Source organism: Bactrocera latifrons, unplaced genomic scaffold, assembly GCF_001853355.1.
Source record: "Bactrocera latifrons isolate USDA-ARS-PBARC rearing strain unplaced genomic scaffold, ASM185335v1 scaffold_420, whole genome shotgun sequence".
In the NCBI taxonomy this organism is placed as follows: domain Eukaryota; kingdom Metazoa; phylum Arthropoda; class Insecta; order Diptera; family Tephritidae; genus Bactrocera; species Bactrocera latifrons.
In genome coordinates this window covers 90,856-109,299 of record NW_017537069.1, presented here as the reverse complement: position 1 = coordinate 109,299, position 18,444 = coordinate 90,856, and the positions used below count along the sequence as shown (strand labels likewise).

The 18,444-nt window shown below is 32.1% G+C and overlaps 2 protein-coding genes across 6 annotated transcripts; one reads left to right on the top strand and one right to left on the bottom strand.

Moving 5' to 3' along the window:
* Positions 1–290: 290 nt before the first annotated feature.
* Positions 291–2,786, bottom strand: LOC108972752. Of its 4 annotated transcripts, none has more exons than XM_018939519.1 (4): positions 991–2,786; positions 884–907; positions 488–523; positions 291–418 (listed from the first exon to the last, which is right to left on the bottom strand). In XM_018939519.1, the coding sequence occupies exon 1, from the start codon at positions 2,518–2,520 to the stop codon at positions 1,012–1,014; it is 1,509 nt and encodes a 502-aa protein (XP_018795064.1). In that variant the 5' UTR covers positions 2,521–2,786; the 3' UTR covers positions 291–418; positions 488–523; positions 884–907; positions 991–1,011. The 4 variants fall into 4 exon arrangements, with proteins under 4 accessions (XP_018795064.1, XP_018795063.1, XP_018795061.1 ...); XM_018939518.1 differs by having other exon boundaries at positions 856–925; positions 991–2,785; XM_018939516.1 differs by having other exon boundaries at positions 884–925; positions 991–2,785.
* Positions 2,787–4,957: 2,171 nt separating this feature from the next.
* LOC108972768 (A-agglutinin anchorage subunit) lies at positions 4,958–15,252 on the top strand. Of its 2 annotated transcripts, none has more exons than XM_018939539.1 (4): positions 4,958–5,233; positions 12,278–12,449; positions 12,691–13,083; positions 13,163–15,252. In XM_018939539.1, exons 2-4 carry the CDS (start codon positions 12,294–12,296, stop codon positions 15,173–15,175), a joined length of 2,562 nt encoding a protein of 853 aa, XP_018795084.1. In that variant the 5' UTR covers positions 4,958–5,233; positions 12,278–12,293; the 3' UTR covers positions 15,176–15,252. The 2 variants fall into 2 exon arrangements, with proteins under 2 accessions (XP_018795084.1, XP_018795085.1); XM_018939540.1 differs by having other exon boundaries at positions 4,961–5,233; positions 12,700–13,083.
* Positions 15,253–18,444: the final 3,192 nt, after the last annotated feature.

Here is an 18,444-nt window from a genome sequence, read left to right as displayed (position 1 = left end):
TGCACTATTTGTTATAAATGAAAACAATATGGAAAAAATAACAATTTAAGTACAAATTTTTCAAAAGACTTTGAAAAATAAAAAAATATAACAAAATCTGGCTTAAGTACATAATTAAGATTTTAAAAACTATAAATAGATACATAAGATAAAAAATCAATTGAACAATTGCATCAATACGATATTAGTTTACTGTTGAAAAATTTTTTAAAACAAGTTACCGATTCAATTATTATGTATGTAGATTGATAAAAAATGTACATCCAGTACACCTTTATTTCTGTTCCGTATGTGGTAAATGCCGACACTCGGTGTCAGCATACATATGTATATGTATATTGAAAATCTCTAAACGAATTCCAAATCAACTTTAGGTCTCTTATAACTATATTGTTGTACTAAATGCTGGTACACTGTACTGCAATATGAAAATGTTAAGATTATATACATTGACATGTTCATGGATTATATATGTATGTATACGCACATAAAAGCAAGAAAGTTCCAAAGAGGGCAATTCACGCTGCATTTCGCCGGTTGAAAGAATAAATAAGAAACCATTAGTAACGCTGAATTGGGCTACATTACTTTTGTTGTTATTATAACTGCTCAAATATAATAACAAACGAATTTTTTAAACTAATGAACCTGACCGCAACACATTCAATAAGCTTTGATTTTTTTTTTATTTAAATAATAATTAATTTTTATATCGCTTAATTCCAATAATTTAGTTCATAAGTTTAGTATATTTATGGCACGAAAAGTTCCGTAAAAATACACCAAATTTCGAAATACAAGTGTAAAATTTTTAAATAAGGCGATCAATGAAGTTATTTATTTAATTGTACATACTTATTAGCACAACAAATCCAGAACGCACCTTTTTTAAATCACGACACGTGTCCTAGCAATATTAAAAGCGCTATTGAAAATGAATGTTATTTAACCATGTAATAATTTAAAATGATATTGTTATTGATCATTTACCTGAGAAAGTACCAATTTTTCCTATTCACTAATAGAGTAAGCTTTTCGCACACATTTACTATGTCGGGTTATTCTGCTTTCTTCATTGCCTGGTTCCGCATCAAAATCTGCACCGTGAGTCGATGATTTAATAAGTGCACAAGTCTTTATAAAATCTATAGTCGAGTAACCAAGCGTAGATTCTTCTTTCTTTTCCAATTGCTCAACGCTACCACCATTTTGTTTCGTTGTATTTGTCACGTTTGTAATCGTTGCTGTCGTAATAGCCATTGGATTAGTCGTTGAAGTTACACTAGTATGTGTTGAATCAGTAAGTGATTCTGTTTTTGAAGCCAATTTCATACTTCTATCAGYGCCATCAACGGCAGTTAAGGAAAGACCACTTCCAACTTGTAGTTTGGGGGAACATTGTGTGGGACTTCGAGGTTGGTCTAAATCAAGAACAATATAATTGACTGCATTTGTTCCTGCTGATTTCGTTTGCTTTAATTGAGGATCACAGGGAATATCTATTCCACTATAACTCCTTCCGGGCGTTGAAGACGACAAATTTTGCTTTGGTAGGATTAACTTCAGCTCTTCACTATCTAGATTTTCATAACAGCGTTCTTGATCTCGCATCAGATTACGAATTCCTGCTATASCACCAAAACCAAAATTATTGGCGGCAAGTGAGCAGCTATCAACGTTGGCATACATGTGTAATGCATCCGATGGTGGTGTAAGCATAGGCGCAAATTCATCTGGTGGAATATCTAGAGAAGAATGCTTTACCAAATTTTTTCGAACTAAAGTATTAAATACACCATTGGACGCGTTTGATAAATTATTGTTGTGTTCTACGTGCGACCGCAAAGGGTATTCCGAGTATACATTGCTATTGGGAACTGGCATAGGTGTATTCGGGGTATTCACATACATACCGAGACCAGAAGGAAAACGTGGACTTTGAATATGAACTACTTCACTTGTGGCAAATGATAAACTTGGAACTGAATCTGGAGAGTCCAAACTTAGCGGACTACTACTGAATGAATCCCGAAGCACTCGAGAACGCTGCAAAATCGAGACTGTAGCCCCTGAACTTACTAACGGTGCAGGTTCCAAATAGTTATTCGCATTTTGAACATTTTCTGGTCTACCCACTGTATGTGATGGATGATCACGCTCCCGTTCGCTAAATGTAAATGCATCGTCTGTCACAAGGGAAACTGCATTTATATAAGTTTGAAATATATGGTACAATTGCTCCGCCCGCTGACAACGAAAAGTATAAATGCCAGGGCCTGTGATACAACGACGCCCAGCTTCAAATGAGAATACATCGCCATTAAGTCCATATCTGCGTAGATGTTGCAAAGCCCATACAACACGTTGATTAGACCCTGTACGAAAAATAAGCTCCCTTGGTGTTAATTCCAGATATCCTGTGCGTCCTTGATCTGCCACTTCGGAGTGAAGTCTCACAGCACGAAAAACGTTTTCGCTTTTTAAATCGCCTAATTTTTTTGTACTGTTTATGCATCCCATTAGACACGCAAAAACGGCTTCGGAATACTAAAGCAAAACATTATTAAAAAAATTAGTCCGGTTCATAACCATGAGATGTCAAGTGCAATCTTCCTACGACAAGTCGTACGTCAGTTTTAACACAAGGGTACAAATCGTTTGAGCTATTAAGACAATCCTCTAAGGCTTAACCCCAACTTATGCGTTAGATAAATATGAAGCAATTTTCTTCTGTATGATATTGTAATAAAATTTGTAAAAATTAAAGAAATAAAATTAGCGTAATACATATTTTTACCTTATTATATATGCTTTTGTTAATTGTACCTCTGTTCATAAAATTAATTTCTTTATAGGTACGCCAATTCACAAACAAGTGTACAAGTCGTTTGATTTATTAATAAAATCCTGTAAGGCTCAACCAAAACTTATATAGTAAATGAGCATTTTGTTTATGAATGTTTTGCAATTGATTTCTGGATATGTGTCATGCCATTCATTGCTAGCAATGTGCTGTCATTTTGGCAGTTTGACAGACCGATTTTCTTTCCATAAATATTTTAAAGAGTAATAATAATGCAAATATCATCGAAACAAAAATATAACGCAAAATGACTCTTTTTTGTGTAATATTTGGCAAACATTTCAGTAATTGGATGATAATTTCTCTAGCTTCTCTGCACTTTGTCGATAAAAACATGGATTTTTTCGGTATGTGATTATGATGTAATTTTCCTAAGCTATTATAGCTTTGACAGACAGCAGCGTTAATCTGGATTAACTGTACACTTAATCACATCCAAATTTGTAGGTGGTAGACGGAAGCTATGCGAGTTTGAACCTCTCATAAAAAGGTGATTGTCATTTTTATTATATTGTCATTGAAAATGGATAGAAAATAAACATTGCGTTTGTTAACAATTTTTGAGAAAGCACTTTTTATTACAAAAACATATCAGCACGTTATTTTTAAAATTGCATCATAATAGAGAACTTCTTGTTTTATTATTGAAAATTTGAAATAGATTAAAATTAGCCATTTGTAAAATTTTGAGAATTAAATGGGAGTTACGGGGCATCTCGACAGGATAGAATTTATAGAATAAAGGTTTGCCAATGGCAATAGCAATACATTTGACAGTTAGAAATGTATTGCTATTGCCATTGCCAAATCTGTATGTGGGCATTTGCTATCATGTTATAATCATTTGCGCAAAGGCGTAGGGTACGTATGGTCGAGCTGATGTAGCGCATGCTTTGAGCTCTTGAACTGTTTAAATCTTTTATGAGGAAAATAAAAAAGGATCGTAATCCTTACAAATGTATTCTGGGAAAAATAAGAATTCATATTTTTGGACTACTATATAATAATTGTGGCATAAATGTAATATATCAATTAAAATAATAAACTTAAAATGAGCAATAATATTTGGATTTGGAAAAATGTTATTTTGAAAATGTACTTTATTTTTATAATATAACACAACCGTCTTAATACTCGCTCTTCTAAATTTCATATTACCGAAATGAAATAGCCGTCGGCATATGTGCAAATGGGATATGTTGCCTCTTCGAAATTTTCATAGGAATGAAAACTGCGCTGCCAAACGGTTGAAGCGACAGCTCATAGCTAACGATATAAGGCAAACTAGATAGTATTCTATATATAGTAAGTTATGAGCAATCGGCACAATGAGTCTCCACAGGCAATCGGCACGGCATGCAGGTAGTATTCTATAAATTCTATCCTGTCGAGATGACCCGTTAGCAACGGAGTTATCTTCACTAACTCCTGAATTAATCTGGATTAATGCAGTTCAAGTTATTGTGATAGGTTGTTGCAGAAGAGTACATAGTACACAACACCACATAATTTCAATGGTTTATGAACACAATTGTAGTACAGAATTTCATTTGCTTTGGAACAAATTTAAATTTTGTTGAAACACATATGGTTTCTGTATAGTACACAAGAGTTTGTACTGTGTTTTTTATGGGGTCATCAGAGCTATAAAATTTTGCAAGTATTTTTTTTTCAGAATATGAATCAATAGTTAAACTTACTAAAAATATGTTCTCTGTAGTGTAGAATTCGAAATAGTGTTGTGAACGTTCGTATGTAAATATAAAGATATTTAGCCGAATCAAATAGAGCGCTTATCGTATTAAAGTGGCAACTATTAGGAAAATGCAACACTGTGACGCTAAAGATATCGAATTCGAGAATTTTTCGAAAATGGAAAGGCGGTGTCGTTTTGTAGCTCCTCTAGTGATTGCCACCTGCTACGAAAATAATTTTTGTTCTTAAATGGAAGTTAAATAAATCAGTGTTGAGTGTATGTTTAATAAATAATTTAGGAATATAAAGATACAATTTTTTTGATTTATTGAAATTAAAAAAGATTTGTCAAGATCAATTTGGAGATAGTCTGTATATATAGTAAAACAAAATTGCTAACTGCAATTGATAATTTCCTTGTGCATTGTCCGGCAACGCTTATTGGCGTCTTTGTCGTCGCATTATATGCACCGCTTTTGGATCAAGCAAAGCGTTTCAATTCTTCAGTTACGGTCGAAATAAGCAGACATTTTTGTTTGAAACACTGTGAAGTGTGAAGAGAAAACGAATATAGAAAAGAAAGTTTTTGGAGTTGTTTCGAAATTCGGGTGAAAAGTGATATTTATTATAAAGACGCCGAATAGAATTAAGTTTAATATAATCTGAAAAGAGCAGGTAATTAGAAAAATTTGATTTGCAAAATTTAAGTTTTAGAATTTGCTTTGGTTAAGAATTGTATGAAAAGTGAAGTTTATGAAAGGAGTAGTGTATGAGAATTGAAAGAAAATTCTGTATAACGATATGTGTTATTAAAGAAAATAGTTACCCACGGGAGAGGTAAAGTTATAGCAATGAACTTTTATAGTTAATTCGTTTTTCTTTGTTTAACTGAAAAAAATTTGACGTTACAGWAAAAGTAAATTAATTTACTTATACCTTTAGTAAGTTGTTATAACCGGAACATTGCTAAGTAGCATCGTACTACTAGAAATACAACACGACGAAGTGGATTGTCGACGGACTACCGTGTAAAAGCCATCTTCTCCCCTCCTTGATTCCTGTCGTTTTAAGAGCTGGGAAATGTGTTCAATTTGGGTGTGCCTTCCGCAGCTCTGCCTGAGTTGCGGTCGCGTCGTCGCCAAAGGCGAAGTCACAGGCGCCGGTATAGTAGCAAGTTGGATTATACGGCTTTGTTGTTGCTGGTGTATTGCGCTCAAGTTGAAGTCGACCATCGCTGTCGCCTTCGCGTTAATACTTCGTGTGTATTTTCACTCGTTTGTTGCGTCCATATGCGAAGTTCGTTCATTCTACTCGTTATTTATCGTTTATTCGTGAAATCGCCTCTTCCTTTTTGGTCCTTTTTGTTTGTGTTTTCTTTGTATTTCTACTATTCATATATATACTTTTTTTATTTAATATATAGTGTTAAAATAGCAAAATTTATATGTGAAATACTTGAAACAAGAATATATGTAGTTGGTTATTATATATATCTTCTTTATGTGGTTTAACACGAAATTATGTACATATAATATATATGTATAGCCTTAGATTAAAAAATTGAAAATTTTAACTGGACATAATAAAATGAGTAATCGAGCCAACATTATAAGCAATATAACATTTTCCTAATTAAGAATAAATGTTACTAACATTAGCGTCATATATTACAATATTTATCGTAACCAGTTACTTACATTCAACAAAAGGGCGTTATTCCCCAAAATAAGTTTTCATATACACATATGTATGTATGTATCCAAGTTTATATGTAAATTGCTTAAAATATTTAAAAATTAAAAATAACGGTACAGTAAAAGCTAAAGATTTATTAGGACTATTCATATTAGAGGGTAGAATTACTTATAATCTATAGATATATTCTAATGCAACTAGTTATCAGTACATACACTCTGTTTGTGGAACACGTAAAATTAGCTGTTATCGAAAGAAGTTGTTTCGATGCGATCGTATCAAAGTCCGTTAGAGAAATACAAATGTATATGTAACAAGAAAGGAAACCTATGTTCGGTTGCAACCGAATATTTTATACTCTAGCAACTTGCAAAAATCAAAGCCAGGGAAATAATTTAAGGTAGAAAAGAAAATTCTGATATTAGTTATATAGGGGCCACGCCAAGTTTTCGCTCAAATTTATCTATTTTAAGTACAAAGATAGATTGTTATGAAAAAACATGCCATTTTCATTGAGATCACTCATATATGCGGTACAAAGTCATCCGGAAGTTCGAAAATATTTATTTTAAGTGTATTAGGGGGGATAAGGGAAGAATTGGTCCAATTCAACGCGCTTTTGACATACAGACATACCATTGTCCCATAATTTTAGTTATACATATATACCGAAAATATTCGGTACCTAGRAGCTTGAACAGTTTTTATTGGATTTAAACAATTTTTAGTCATCAGGTGACACACGCTAAAGACATTATTCGTTTCATTTACACACAATAATTAATACTAAATTTTTGTAGAAATCGGTTTATCGGATACCGAAATAAGAGATTTCACGGAAAAGTGGGCGGTACCAAGCCATCTCGGTGGTAAAATTMAATGTCTCTGGCGTATTTAGTTATTGATTTATCGCACTTTTTGTACTATTCAGCAGTTACCGTTATATGGGGAGCGAACGGGGTTATCCTCCGATTTCAGACATTTTCAAACTGTCGGTAGAAGTTCTTATAAGATTTGTACTCAGCGAATTTSATTGTTGTAGSTTGAGGAGATATGTACATTAAACTTGTTGGAGGGGGAGGTACGCCTGCGCGATTTTTATTTTAATGCTTAGTTATGACACTATATGTTTTCGGTTAATGGCGATTTAGGGTCGTGACAGTGGTCCGATGACTCCCATCTAGGTACTTGAAATTTTCTTGTACTAAGGAATCCATATCCCAAATTTCATGGAGATATCTCAATTTTTACTCACGGACGGATGGACAGAAAAACTACTGATACGCAACTAAATATTAAAATTGTTTAAGCATGAAACTATTTCGTGCTAGGTTTAGTCGCATCAAAATTTTGGAGTTTTTTAAATGTTTTTGTAATAAGTTAATTATTTGTTTAATTTTTACTAATTTTAAAAGAACAATGTCCTATTAAAAAATTAAAATTTATGATTTTATTCATTTAAATACCGAAAAGATAGATTCCGTGCTTTAGTTTTGTCGCAGATTGTATGTATGCACATTTGTATGTATATACAAAATTTACCTTATAGCTTATACACATAAGGTCTTAATCACATAAGGACGCTAACACAAACAAGATTGTAATGTGATCAGTTATATCAATAAACAACTTATGATCAAGGAACGATTGGATATATTATATTGATAAACAATAATATATTGCGGTTGATTTTTTTGTTCAATAGATTTGCGAATAATGCAGTTCGAACTTGAAAATAATATTGTATCAACCACTAACTTTGTTTACAGTTACATAATTTTGTTATGAATTGAATTCCATTTGCCTTCGATATATGTACTTAGAATTAGGACATTAAAATAATTCAAAGCAGTGCAAAATTTATGTTTTTTATTATTTATTTATTTATTTTATTCTTGATGTGRGGAAAGGAACGTGACCATGTCATATATTTTGTGTATAAAAATATATTCAACTAACGTTATAAATTTTACAATAATCATAAAACTTATTGTTACTTTATTGTTGATAGGTATTAACTGTTGACGTTAATATCTAGATATTTTATATTTTATCTAATATTATTATTTCAAAAATTATATTTCACACATTGGATAGTGTCGCAGCGAGTAAAAAAACTTTTATTTTATACTCTGCTGTGTGATTTCATAGCTGGGGCGGGATTGATTAAGGCTTAGATATTAGTTATCCGTATATACAATAATCAATACATATACATATACATAGGTGCCACATATGTATATGTGTGTGTACATTTATTACATTGGTCAATGAACGTGCAAGAAAATACTTTGCGTTGGACATTTCGCTTGCGAGTTCAATCACATAAACTCGCGTGCCATCTGTTTGCCGGCTCTAATATACATACATATATACAAATTTTAATAAAATTTTGTGTATGTTTGTACATATGTATGAACATACGTTATAGATAAATTATACATACATAAATAGTTATACCCAAATACATACATATACAAATATGCGTAAATGATAATACATAAAAAAGCGTTTGTCTTCGTAAATTATCTTGACTGCCGGTTAACTCTGTTGCTCATATTTTGGCGCTTAACTCCATGTGAAGGTCAATCATATGAAAGTTACGTGCTAGTTCGTTTTTCTATTTTATTTTTATAAGTTGACAAAAATTTATGCAATGTTTTTTTGTTTTATTATAAGCGACAAAGAGACTAHTGTACATACTTTTAATTTAAATAAATAAAAAATTATAATGAAATTATCTTCACCCGCAAAAGCAATACTTGATGTCAAGGCGGTGGCGTAACGGCAATTAGTCACTTTTGAATATGATTTACCGCAGTTTACATATAAAATAACGTTTTGTACATAAGCATATAAAAATATGTATCTACACACATATTTGTTCTATCCACCACCGCAATAGATATCAGAACGGAAAATTGAATACAACCAACCGGAAGTAGTGAGAATGGTTATGAATTATTGAATAGTATTAGCCGTTTTATTTCATATACTATGGTCAGTAGTCACAAACCAAATAAAAAATAACATTTTTTATTCTACGAAAAAAAAATTGAAGTAGTAAAGTATTTTAGTGTCAAATATGAAAGTTTCTGCATAACTATTTTTCAATGTACAGTGGGTCAGGTGAATAACCGTTAAGCATACACGTTTATTTATACATACATACACATTTAAACGTCAACCAAAGGATCATTATTTATATTACCGATATAAGGTTTAGACCGATCTCAAATTCATTTATATGGAGCGCCAAATCATTAATATATTTACATATGTAACTTTTAAGAATGTGCCTGTATTAAACTTCACTAAAATATCATAGATTTGACTAACCTAAACGGTTTAAAGACTTGTTTAAGGTCAGAAATCATTAGATAGAATACTTGTATTGAGATCAGAGAAGGAAGGGCTGATTGCATTTATTTTTGATTTTGTTCTGTTATACTTTAGAAATTATTTTTAGTCAATTTTATAAATATGTAATTATATATAAACATTTACATATATTGAGTAAAATCAGGCGGACTTTCAAAATCCTGAATATCAGTTACATGGACACATATGTAAATATGTATCTCAGTATATGTACATATATACGTGTGGTATAGTAAAGCGGATATTACTATTTGAATACTTCCTAAATGGTTATGACTTATTATGTTGAGAATTTAAAGCAATAATTCATATCAACGACGAAGAATGGGCAGCAAAAAAGAAAAAAATACACTCTTCACTGCACACTTCATGATTCTTTGATATTGTAGACTCGGTAGACTCAAGCTCTTTTGATGCGTTTTTGGATTATTAATTTTATTTTTTAGTTCTTACATATATGAATATATCTAACGGAATGAATAGTGAATGATTTTAAATAAATAAGTATATTTAATATATGTATAATATATAATACATTTTATATGTATTTGTACAGACAAAAKTTTATAAGTACTTTCGTTAAAATTATGCCAGGGTTGAAGAACGTTTTTTTTTATTATTTTTTCTTATACAAAACTTACCACTATGAATAACAATAATGCCAAATGCCTGATGGATGTAAATTTACAAACACCACAAAATGTCGGAAATTAAGTAACAATGGAGGTACATCATGGCCTGTGACCACTAGAAATACAATTATCATTGTTATTTGATATGATATTGTGTGCCGACTGACATGGAGAAGAATTCATTTGAAGAATTTCGATTTCCTCCGTTTTTATATCAAAAGCGTTGTTAATCTTCCAAGCAATATAAATTAATTGCGTGTTGTTGAATCGAGCTTGTAAATTAAGTTCGTTCTGTAAACGTAATTTTATCTTGAAGTTTTGTGGTAGTTCTGTGCAGAAAAATTTCTGTAACTTCTATCATATTAAATTTTATCATCATTATGATTAAAATACTTTATTTGAATTTGATTATATTAAAGCAATTTTTGGCTTATTTCAATAACAAAATAAAACTATGAACAGACCAAAATAACTATATACAAAATTAAATATTATATAAAAATAATAAATTAATTAAAATATTAATAGTCAGTTTCCTCAAGAAGAAAAGAGAAACTATAAATTGTTTAAAAATTCATTCTGATCGTCCAACTTACGTTGACTATCACAACTAAAATTATATTTAGGCCCTTCTGAATGCTAGGTATGTATATTATGTATGATTGTAGCGCATTTACTTTTTTGAATTTAGCGTATGTAGTCGTAGAAGTGATTCATTGAACTTTCTCGCCTAAAGGGTGGTTTCTACAGTGAGTCATTTTCTCACCCCAATTAAATTTCATTTTTCAATTGCTTGATAGCATTTCATACATATTACTTTGTAAAAATAATGTTACATACACTCATGCAATACTAAAAATAAATGACTGCGTCTTCTTAACATTGATATCTTCAATTTAATTAGCAGCCTTTTGTAGATTACTTATGAAAACAAAATACACTTACCAGATCTATATCCATTCATGTTTCATTTTGATACGGAAGTGTAAAATATCGTGGAAGGACGCTCCATGTGTATCTGATTGATTGTGCGTTAAAATGAAAAATTAAAGAATCAATCCTCAATTAATGAAATGAATACTAAGTTTTGAAGGCAAAAACAAAAAAGTATTTTCTTCTAAAGTGGATATGTACATAGAGTTGAATAATGTATGCTATATGACTATGCTCGAATTCACCGGAAAATATGTTCAAAGTTATACTCAACCAGTTAAAACGAAAGTTTTTATTTGTAAAKTTTTTCTGTACGAAATATATGCTATATATTTCAACCACGAATTTATTTAAATTTGATAAAGGCATTATTATGAGGCCAAATGAGGTTTGCACTGTTTYGCAAGTTATCAATTTCGTGTGTCAGACTACACCAATGTTTATAAGAAATTATAAATGTGTACATATGTATGTATATACAATATTTTTGCATGTAACATGATTCATAGCACTTCAATACATGATATACTTATGCATGTACATATATTGTTTAGTATATTATTGTATTGAAGGTCCATATAATACTACGTACATACCTAGTGTAGTATATAGTGTTGAAAATGTATGTCTTGCGATACGATTGAAACAAAGAGTCATGTACTCGTATTGCAATTCGTAATCAATTAGGCAGCAGCATTACGAGCTATATTTTATTTACATACATCCGTTGCATTCTACAGATACTTGAGTTTAACGAATGCGTGAGGCATATCGTACACTAAAAGCATACATACATATGCAGGAATATACTTTAGTAGATTGCATTCACATTTTTACAGCATTCTCTTACAACAAGTTTGTGGCCTGATAAGAAACTTACAAAGCCAATTTTTATTGTTTCCTTTTTTATTTACCGATTTACAAAATGTATTTTCGTCTGCTGGTAGATATTTTTATTTATCGAAACAGTCACTTATAAATAAACTAGCCTCATTTAGAATATTGCCAGTTTGAATGATTCTGGCTGCCTTTTAATTTATCTGTTTTCAGTATATTTGTATTTGTTATAATTTTTCAGGCGTCAAAAAGACAATATGGGTAAGACTCAGAGCAAACGTTCAGTTGATATAACCACCGAACCCAAGAAAAATCCAGATGAAGATGTTACCGGCAAGTTGGAAAAAATTGAAGATCTCGATCAAAAGCAGGTGAATGGCGATGCAAGTTCTCAGGRGAATGTTGAAACGGAGGTATATAACAAAATATATATTCTATTAAATAAAAATACACTTGCCTTTAAACATACAATCAGAATTGCAATTTTTTTAAATTTAATATATTTTTAATTAAAAAAAATAATCAGAGTAGACTAGGAATAAAAGGGGATAAAAAGGAAATATCTACATATGTATTTCTAAACGAAACACTATAATTAATATAAATAAGATAAAAAGCGCTAATTAATTATTATTGTTATTGTTTTTATTTGAGGCATTACAGAAAAAAGATGGTGATGAAACTGAAAATGATAAAGACTTGACAACCGAAAAGAGTGGTGGTGATAATGGTGCACAGGATGGTGGTGGTGACAGTAATACGGGGCAAAGTAATGCAAGTGCTACGGAGTCTGCTTCTAAGGAAGACGAATCAACTGGCCCAAAGGATGGTAATAAAAGCAGTGAAGAGATTTCGCCCCTATCCGATGAGAATAACAAAAAGCCCAAGAAGGAGAAGGTCAAAAAGAAATGGTCTTTCCGCAACATTTCTTTTGGAAAAAAGGATAAACAAAAGCCAGCTAAAGCCGAGGATGCAGCAACTGAAAATGCGGCAGCTACAAATGGTGATGCCGCAGCACAAGTGGGAAATGGTGCTGGCACAGAAGAGGTAAATTTTTATACATTAATTGCATTATTTAATTTTATTCGTCTTTTTAACGTACCTTTTTTATTTGTTTCTATAATAGACGGCTGAAAAAGTGCAAAAAGATGGGGCTGCCGGAGATTCCGAGGAGAAGAATTCTAACGAGAAGCCAACTGAAAATGGTGAAAGCTCTGAGAAAGAAATGAATGGTGAAAAAACGTCAACTTCTACTACACCAGTTGAAGAGCAGGCTGTAAAGGAAATMTCTTCAAATGAAAACACCACCAACATCACAAACAACACCACCGAAACCACAAGTTCAGTTGTAATTGAGAATAGCTCAACCACTGCCACTGAAAATAATCAGACTGAGAAGCAAACTACTGCCACTATCACTAATTTAGCCGTAGAGACTCCTGAAAGTGCACCTGCTGTCGTGAGTAACGGTGATACAATCGAGAATAGCGGCACTGAAACGTTATTGACAGCCGATGACCAGAAAGATCAAGTAACAGACAAAGCAGCGGACTTGATGGGGGAAACGTCTGACGTTGCCGAAAAAATTAAAAGCATTCCAAATGTTGTAAACGAGATTTCCGATAACAAAGGTGTGCATCAAAATGGTACGAGCGCAAATGGTGACGAACTCGAAACTGAAAATGAGTCCAAATCACAAGTTGAGGTAATATTCCAAACAGATACAGCTGCCCTCACAGATGAATTAGTTACTTTGAATACCGCTACTACTTCCTCTCCACCCAATACAACCCCTATTTTAATCCCTGACCCCATCATCACCATCGAATCGGCGTTGAACGAAATTAGCGAAAAAGTCGCAATAAACAACGAAAGCATGATTACAGATTTGACTAATAAAGAAATAGAAGAAGCAAYAGCGGTTACTGCTGATTGTGCTACAAATGTTATAGTAGACATGACTTTAAAGGCAATCGAACCTGAATCAACATCTACAGTTTCAGTTTCAGATCAAACTGAAGTCGCTAATGTTGATACAGGTAAGGTTGCGTTCAACGAGCCTGAAGCGGAAATTGATACGAATCCAGATCAATACAAAGCCGAAAGCAAATGCGAAGATACAACATTAGATTTAATTGCTACTGTAAGTGCAACTTCAACGGCTGCAGAATCCCCAAAACCTCCTCCGCTACCTGTTTCCCCTCCACCTTCACAAGTATCAGTTTTTGCGTTCAATGATAATAATCAAGTTGAGGAAGAGGGAATATGTGGCACTTCCACGCATATTGCTGCTGAAAAGGAAACATCAGAGCTATCAACATCCACCATAATACAACAAAAAGAAGTCGATGACATACCAAATTCACAAATTTGTACTGAAGAACCGAAACTATGCGCTGAGGAAGTCGAACCTTGCACTGAGAACTCTCAACCTTCTATTGAGCAAGCCAGCCATAAAGAAGATATTAAAAGCGGAACTGTCCCATCCTTAACGGATGATGCTCCTGTAACAACTGCGCAAAGTCCGTCATCCTATGTCAGTGAGCATTGTGAAGTTTCTGAAGCACGAAAAGCTTCTATAGAACAAGTAGAAGAAATTCAACATAACGTATTGACCGTCAAGGAGGAAACCGCGAGCGATACTCTTCCCAATTCGACAGAAGAAGTTGTAGCAGTTCCTGAACAAGTTTTCGATAACACTGAAGACCAGTTTGTAATGGCGGCCGCAGCAGTTGTAGATGAGATAACTGGAAAAGCTGTAGAGTTAATTCAACAACAAAAAGATATCGAAGATAATCATCCGGATATTAATGAATCAAACATCATTACAACAAATGAAGCTATTAAGACTGATAATGAAGATATCGAAATGAACCCAGCTGAGGATGGTATTGAAAATAATGAAGTCGTCAGCTTTCATGTGAAGGGAGTCTCGATGGAGAAAATTATTGAGAAAATGGAATTGTCAAATATTAATTGCGAGAAGACAGATTCTGATAAGAATACGCAGTTAACTATTGAGTCCCACCTACTTGATAGTCTAAAAAAGACTGATAACCACATAGTGGAGGAGGAAAAAGACTTTGCTACAGAAATGTGTAATCAGACTGTGGTCAGCGTTAATGAGATACAAAATTAATGTTCAAACGATAAAGAAACACAAAATTATATATATATATAAATACGAACTATAAATACAGCACTTTATAAAATATATGATTAAATTCGTATTCGAAACGAAAACAATTGCTGTTGGGCATCTAAGGTGAATACCAAAATTCAAAACTAAATAAACTAATTGCATTGTAAGAGGTTTAGAAAAAAATTCAAGCAGAATGACATTGTTTGCTAGAAATAAACACATACATACATGCATATATATATCATATGCCATTTTGTTGTACTTGCTTTTCGATAACTGATTGCATGGTTCATAGCGCTGTTATTCGTATTTGTTGAATTGTTTGGCCGATTGATTTAAAAAGAGCACCAAAAATGTTCTCATTTCGGCTAACAACATAAAAATATTTAAAAATGTTTGTCCATTTAGTGCTATATAAAATTACTGCAAATATGTGGGATAATTTCTTTATTTAGGGTAATAATATAATTAAATTGTTTGAGTAACTAAAACTACAAAAACATGTGAACTTGAGTAGTTGAGAAAAAAAATTACAATAATTAATTGGTCAACAATTCATTCATAAAATCGTTACTAACAAACGCCTTTGCATAACATTTTCGAGCTACACAACTAAGTAACATTTTTAAGATGTGTAATTAACCTTTGTTTATTAATCAATCAATATATTGAAAATATTGCATAGTAATATGAAACGAATGGTCTTATACGAAACGTAGTTAATTTTTTGCGTTCTCTAATTATTTGGAACTTCAAGTTTCTATATACTTCTTAAAATCACTATGTTTATCCTGTTAATCAAAATTAAAATTAATAAAATTCATCTTCCGAACTCGAAACATTTTTCTACGAATAATTGTACGCATTTCAATGCCCTGCACCAATGCAATCACTCATATTAAACGTATAAAAAAATAAAAACATATTCAAATGTGCTGTATCCTATTCGCCTTACTCCTCATCCCGTAAGTGTCATATATTTTTTTTCATTTATATGTGCTAACTCTTTGATTAGTGCCAAGCTCCTAGACGCCTTCCCTTTTCTATATTTTAACATTTTTGTAGGAATAACTTTGACGCATTATTCATATGTTAAATTTAAATATGGAAACGTTTTTTTTACATAATGTTTATTTATGTTTCATTTAAATAAACTTACTTCTAGTTTGCTTTTATAAAACTTGTTTCTATTTTTTCTCAATTTGTTTGTACAGGATATTACTAATGCTAAGGATCTAAAGGAGAGTGCTGCGGCAGAGGTCACAACACAGGATCTTCCCGTTATATGCGAATAATCCTATTCATAATTATATTATATAAACGAAAAACAAAAAANAAAAAAAAAAAAACGAAAGAAATACATTTTTAACATTTACATATTTTAATCATTTTGTACAACTTCATATCCCTAATCCAAGATTATATGCAAAATAAAGTATACACAAAATTTCTAAAAACAAAACTTTGCTAATCTGTTGATACTATTATCATTTATATGTAGCAAGCGGTTAAAGTGATGCTACTGAATGAGTTTCATCTTCCAAATGGGAATTAAGATAATGAAACAAGTAGCTCGATCTTACTTAGCTTGACACATACATATTTGTTTCAATTATTTCGGCTTCCTAAATCCAGATGGCATTGTTGCTTTAACTGCCAAATCGCAGCAAAAGAGTGAGACCGAGTTTGTAGATGGGCGTAATCAGACAAGTGTCACGCCCACGAGACGTCATTAATCGAAAACTTTTAAAATGCCATAACTAAGCACTAAGTAAAGATATAAACCCGTAGAAGGGGATTGCACGTGCAAGGCGCACCTGTGGGTACAAAAATTTGAAGAAATGTACGTGACCTTGTCTTCTAATATTTATCTAATAAGGGCGTGGAACAGCCCACATATATGTAATTGAAATAACGTATCATCGAACCTACTAGAACAATTTCAACCCAATTTGGTATTCATGTATTTTATTTATCCTGATGTTCTTATGTTATATTGTGAAAATGGCGTAATAGGACTACAACGCGAAGGACGGAATAAAACACTCCTACTTCACAAATAGCACAATTTTAAATTCCATACTATTCTTTCTCTTTCCAATACACACATCAAGCACCAAACAATATATTCTGATAAAACCTTTCACTAACAGTGATATTGAAGTATGCCAGATTGTCTAAAAATTGTCGAAATCGGACCATACCTGTTCAATATATGGATTCCAGTGTGTATAGCTGACTTTTTACCTAAACTATCTATTATACCTCACAKAATATTGAAATTCAATGAAAATATGTCTTTGATAATAATAAACTCTTGTGTAAAAATTTTGTCAATTCTTCATCCTCATATGTATGTATTATATTTAATACAACTATTTTCGAACTTCTAGACGAATATACAGTATATATCGGCCAAAGTGGGAGATATTTTAGTGAGGAAGTTACGGTTACAGCCGAACACCCTTTTTTACTTTTGCTTAATACTTAAAATTCGTGACATCTTTCGAATGGAATGTCCGAAATGAATAATTCAAAACGTTATATAAGGGTATTGAATTGATCTTGAATGTGAAGAAATTAATTTTTACTTCTACTTAGGTACAAATTAAGAGTTTCTACAGATTTGAATTCTTATATTTATAACCAGTTGCTACAGAGTATTATAGTTTGTTTCACCTAAAGTTGTACGTATCACCTAAAACAAATCGAGTAGATATAAGGTTATATATAGTACATATGTATATATAAATGATCAGAATGATGATAAAAATTGAAATCCGGGTGACTGTCTGTCTGTCCATCCATGCAAGCTGTAACTAGAGTAAAAACTGAGATATTTCAATGAAACTTGAAAAATTAAAATTTTGAGTTCATAGATGGGCGTAATCGGACCACTGCCACGCCCACAAATCACCATTAACCAAAAACATATAGTGTCATAACTAAGCACTAAATTAAGATATAAAGCTGTAATTTGGTAAAGACGATCTCAGTAGAAAGGGGCACATATGGGCAAAATTTAATGTACCAAATTCGCTGAGTTCAAATTTTATAAGAACTAACGACAATGTGAAAATRGATGAAATCAAAGCATAACCCCCTCACTCCCCATGTAACGGTACTTTTAARAACTACTAAAAGCGCGATAAATCAATAAGTAAATTTTACCACCGAGATGATATGAGAATCCCATTTCTTGTAATCCGACCACCCAATTGCGTCAAAATCTGGTACTTGGCATTGTATTTATATTTTTATGCCAC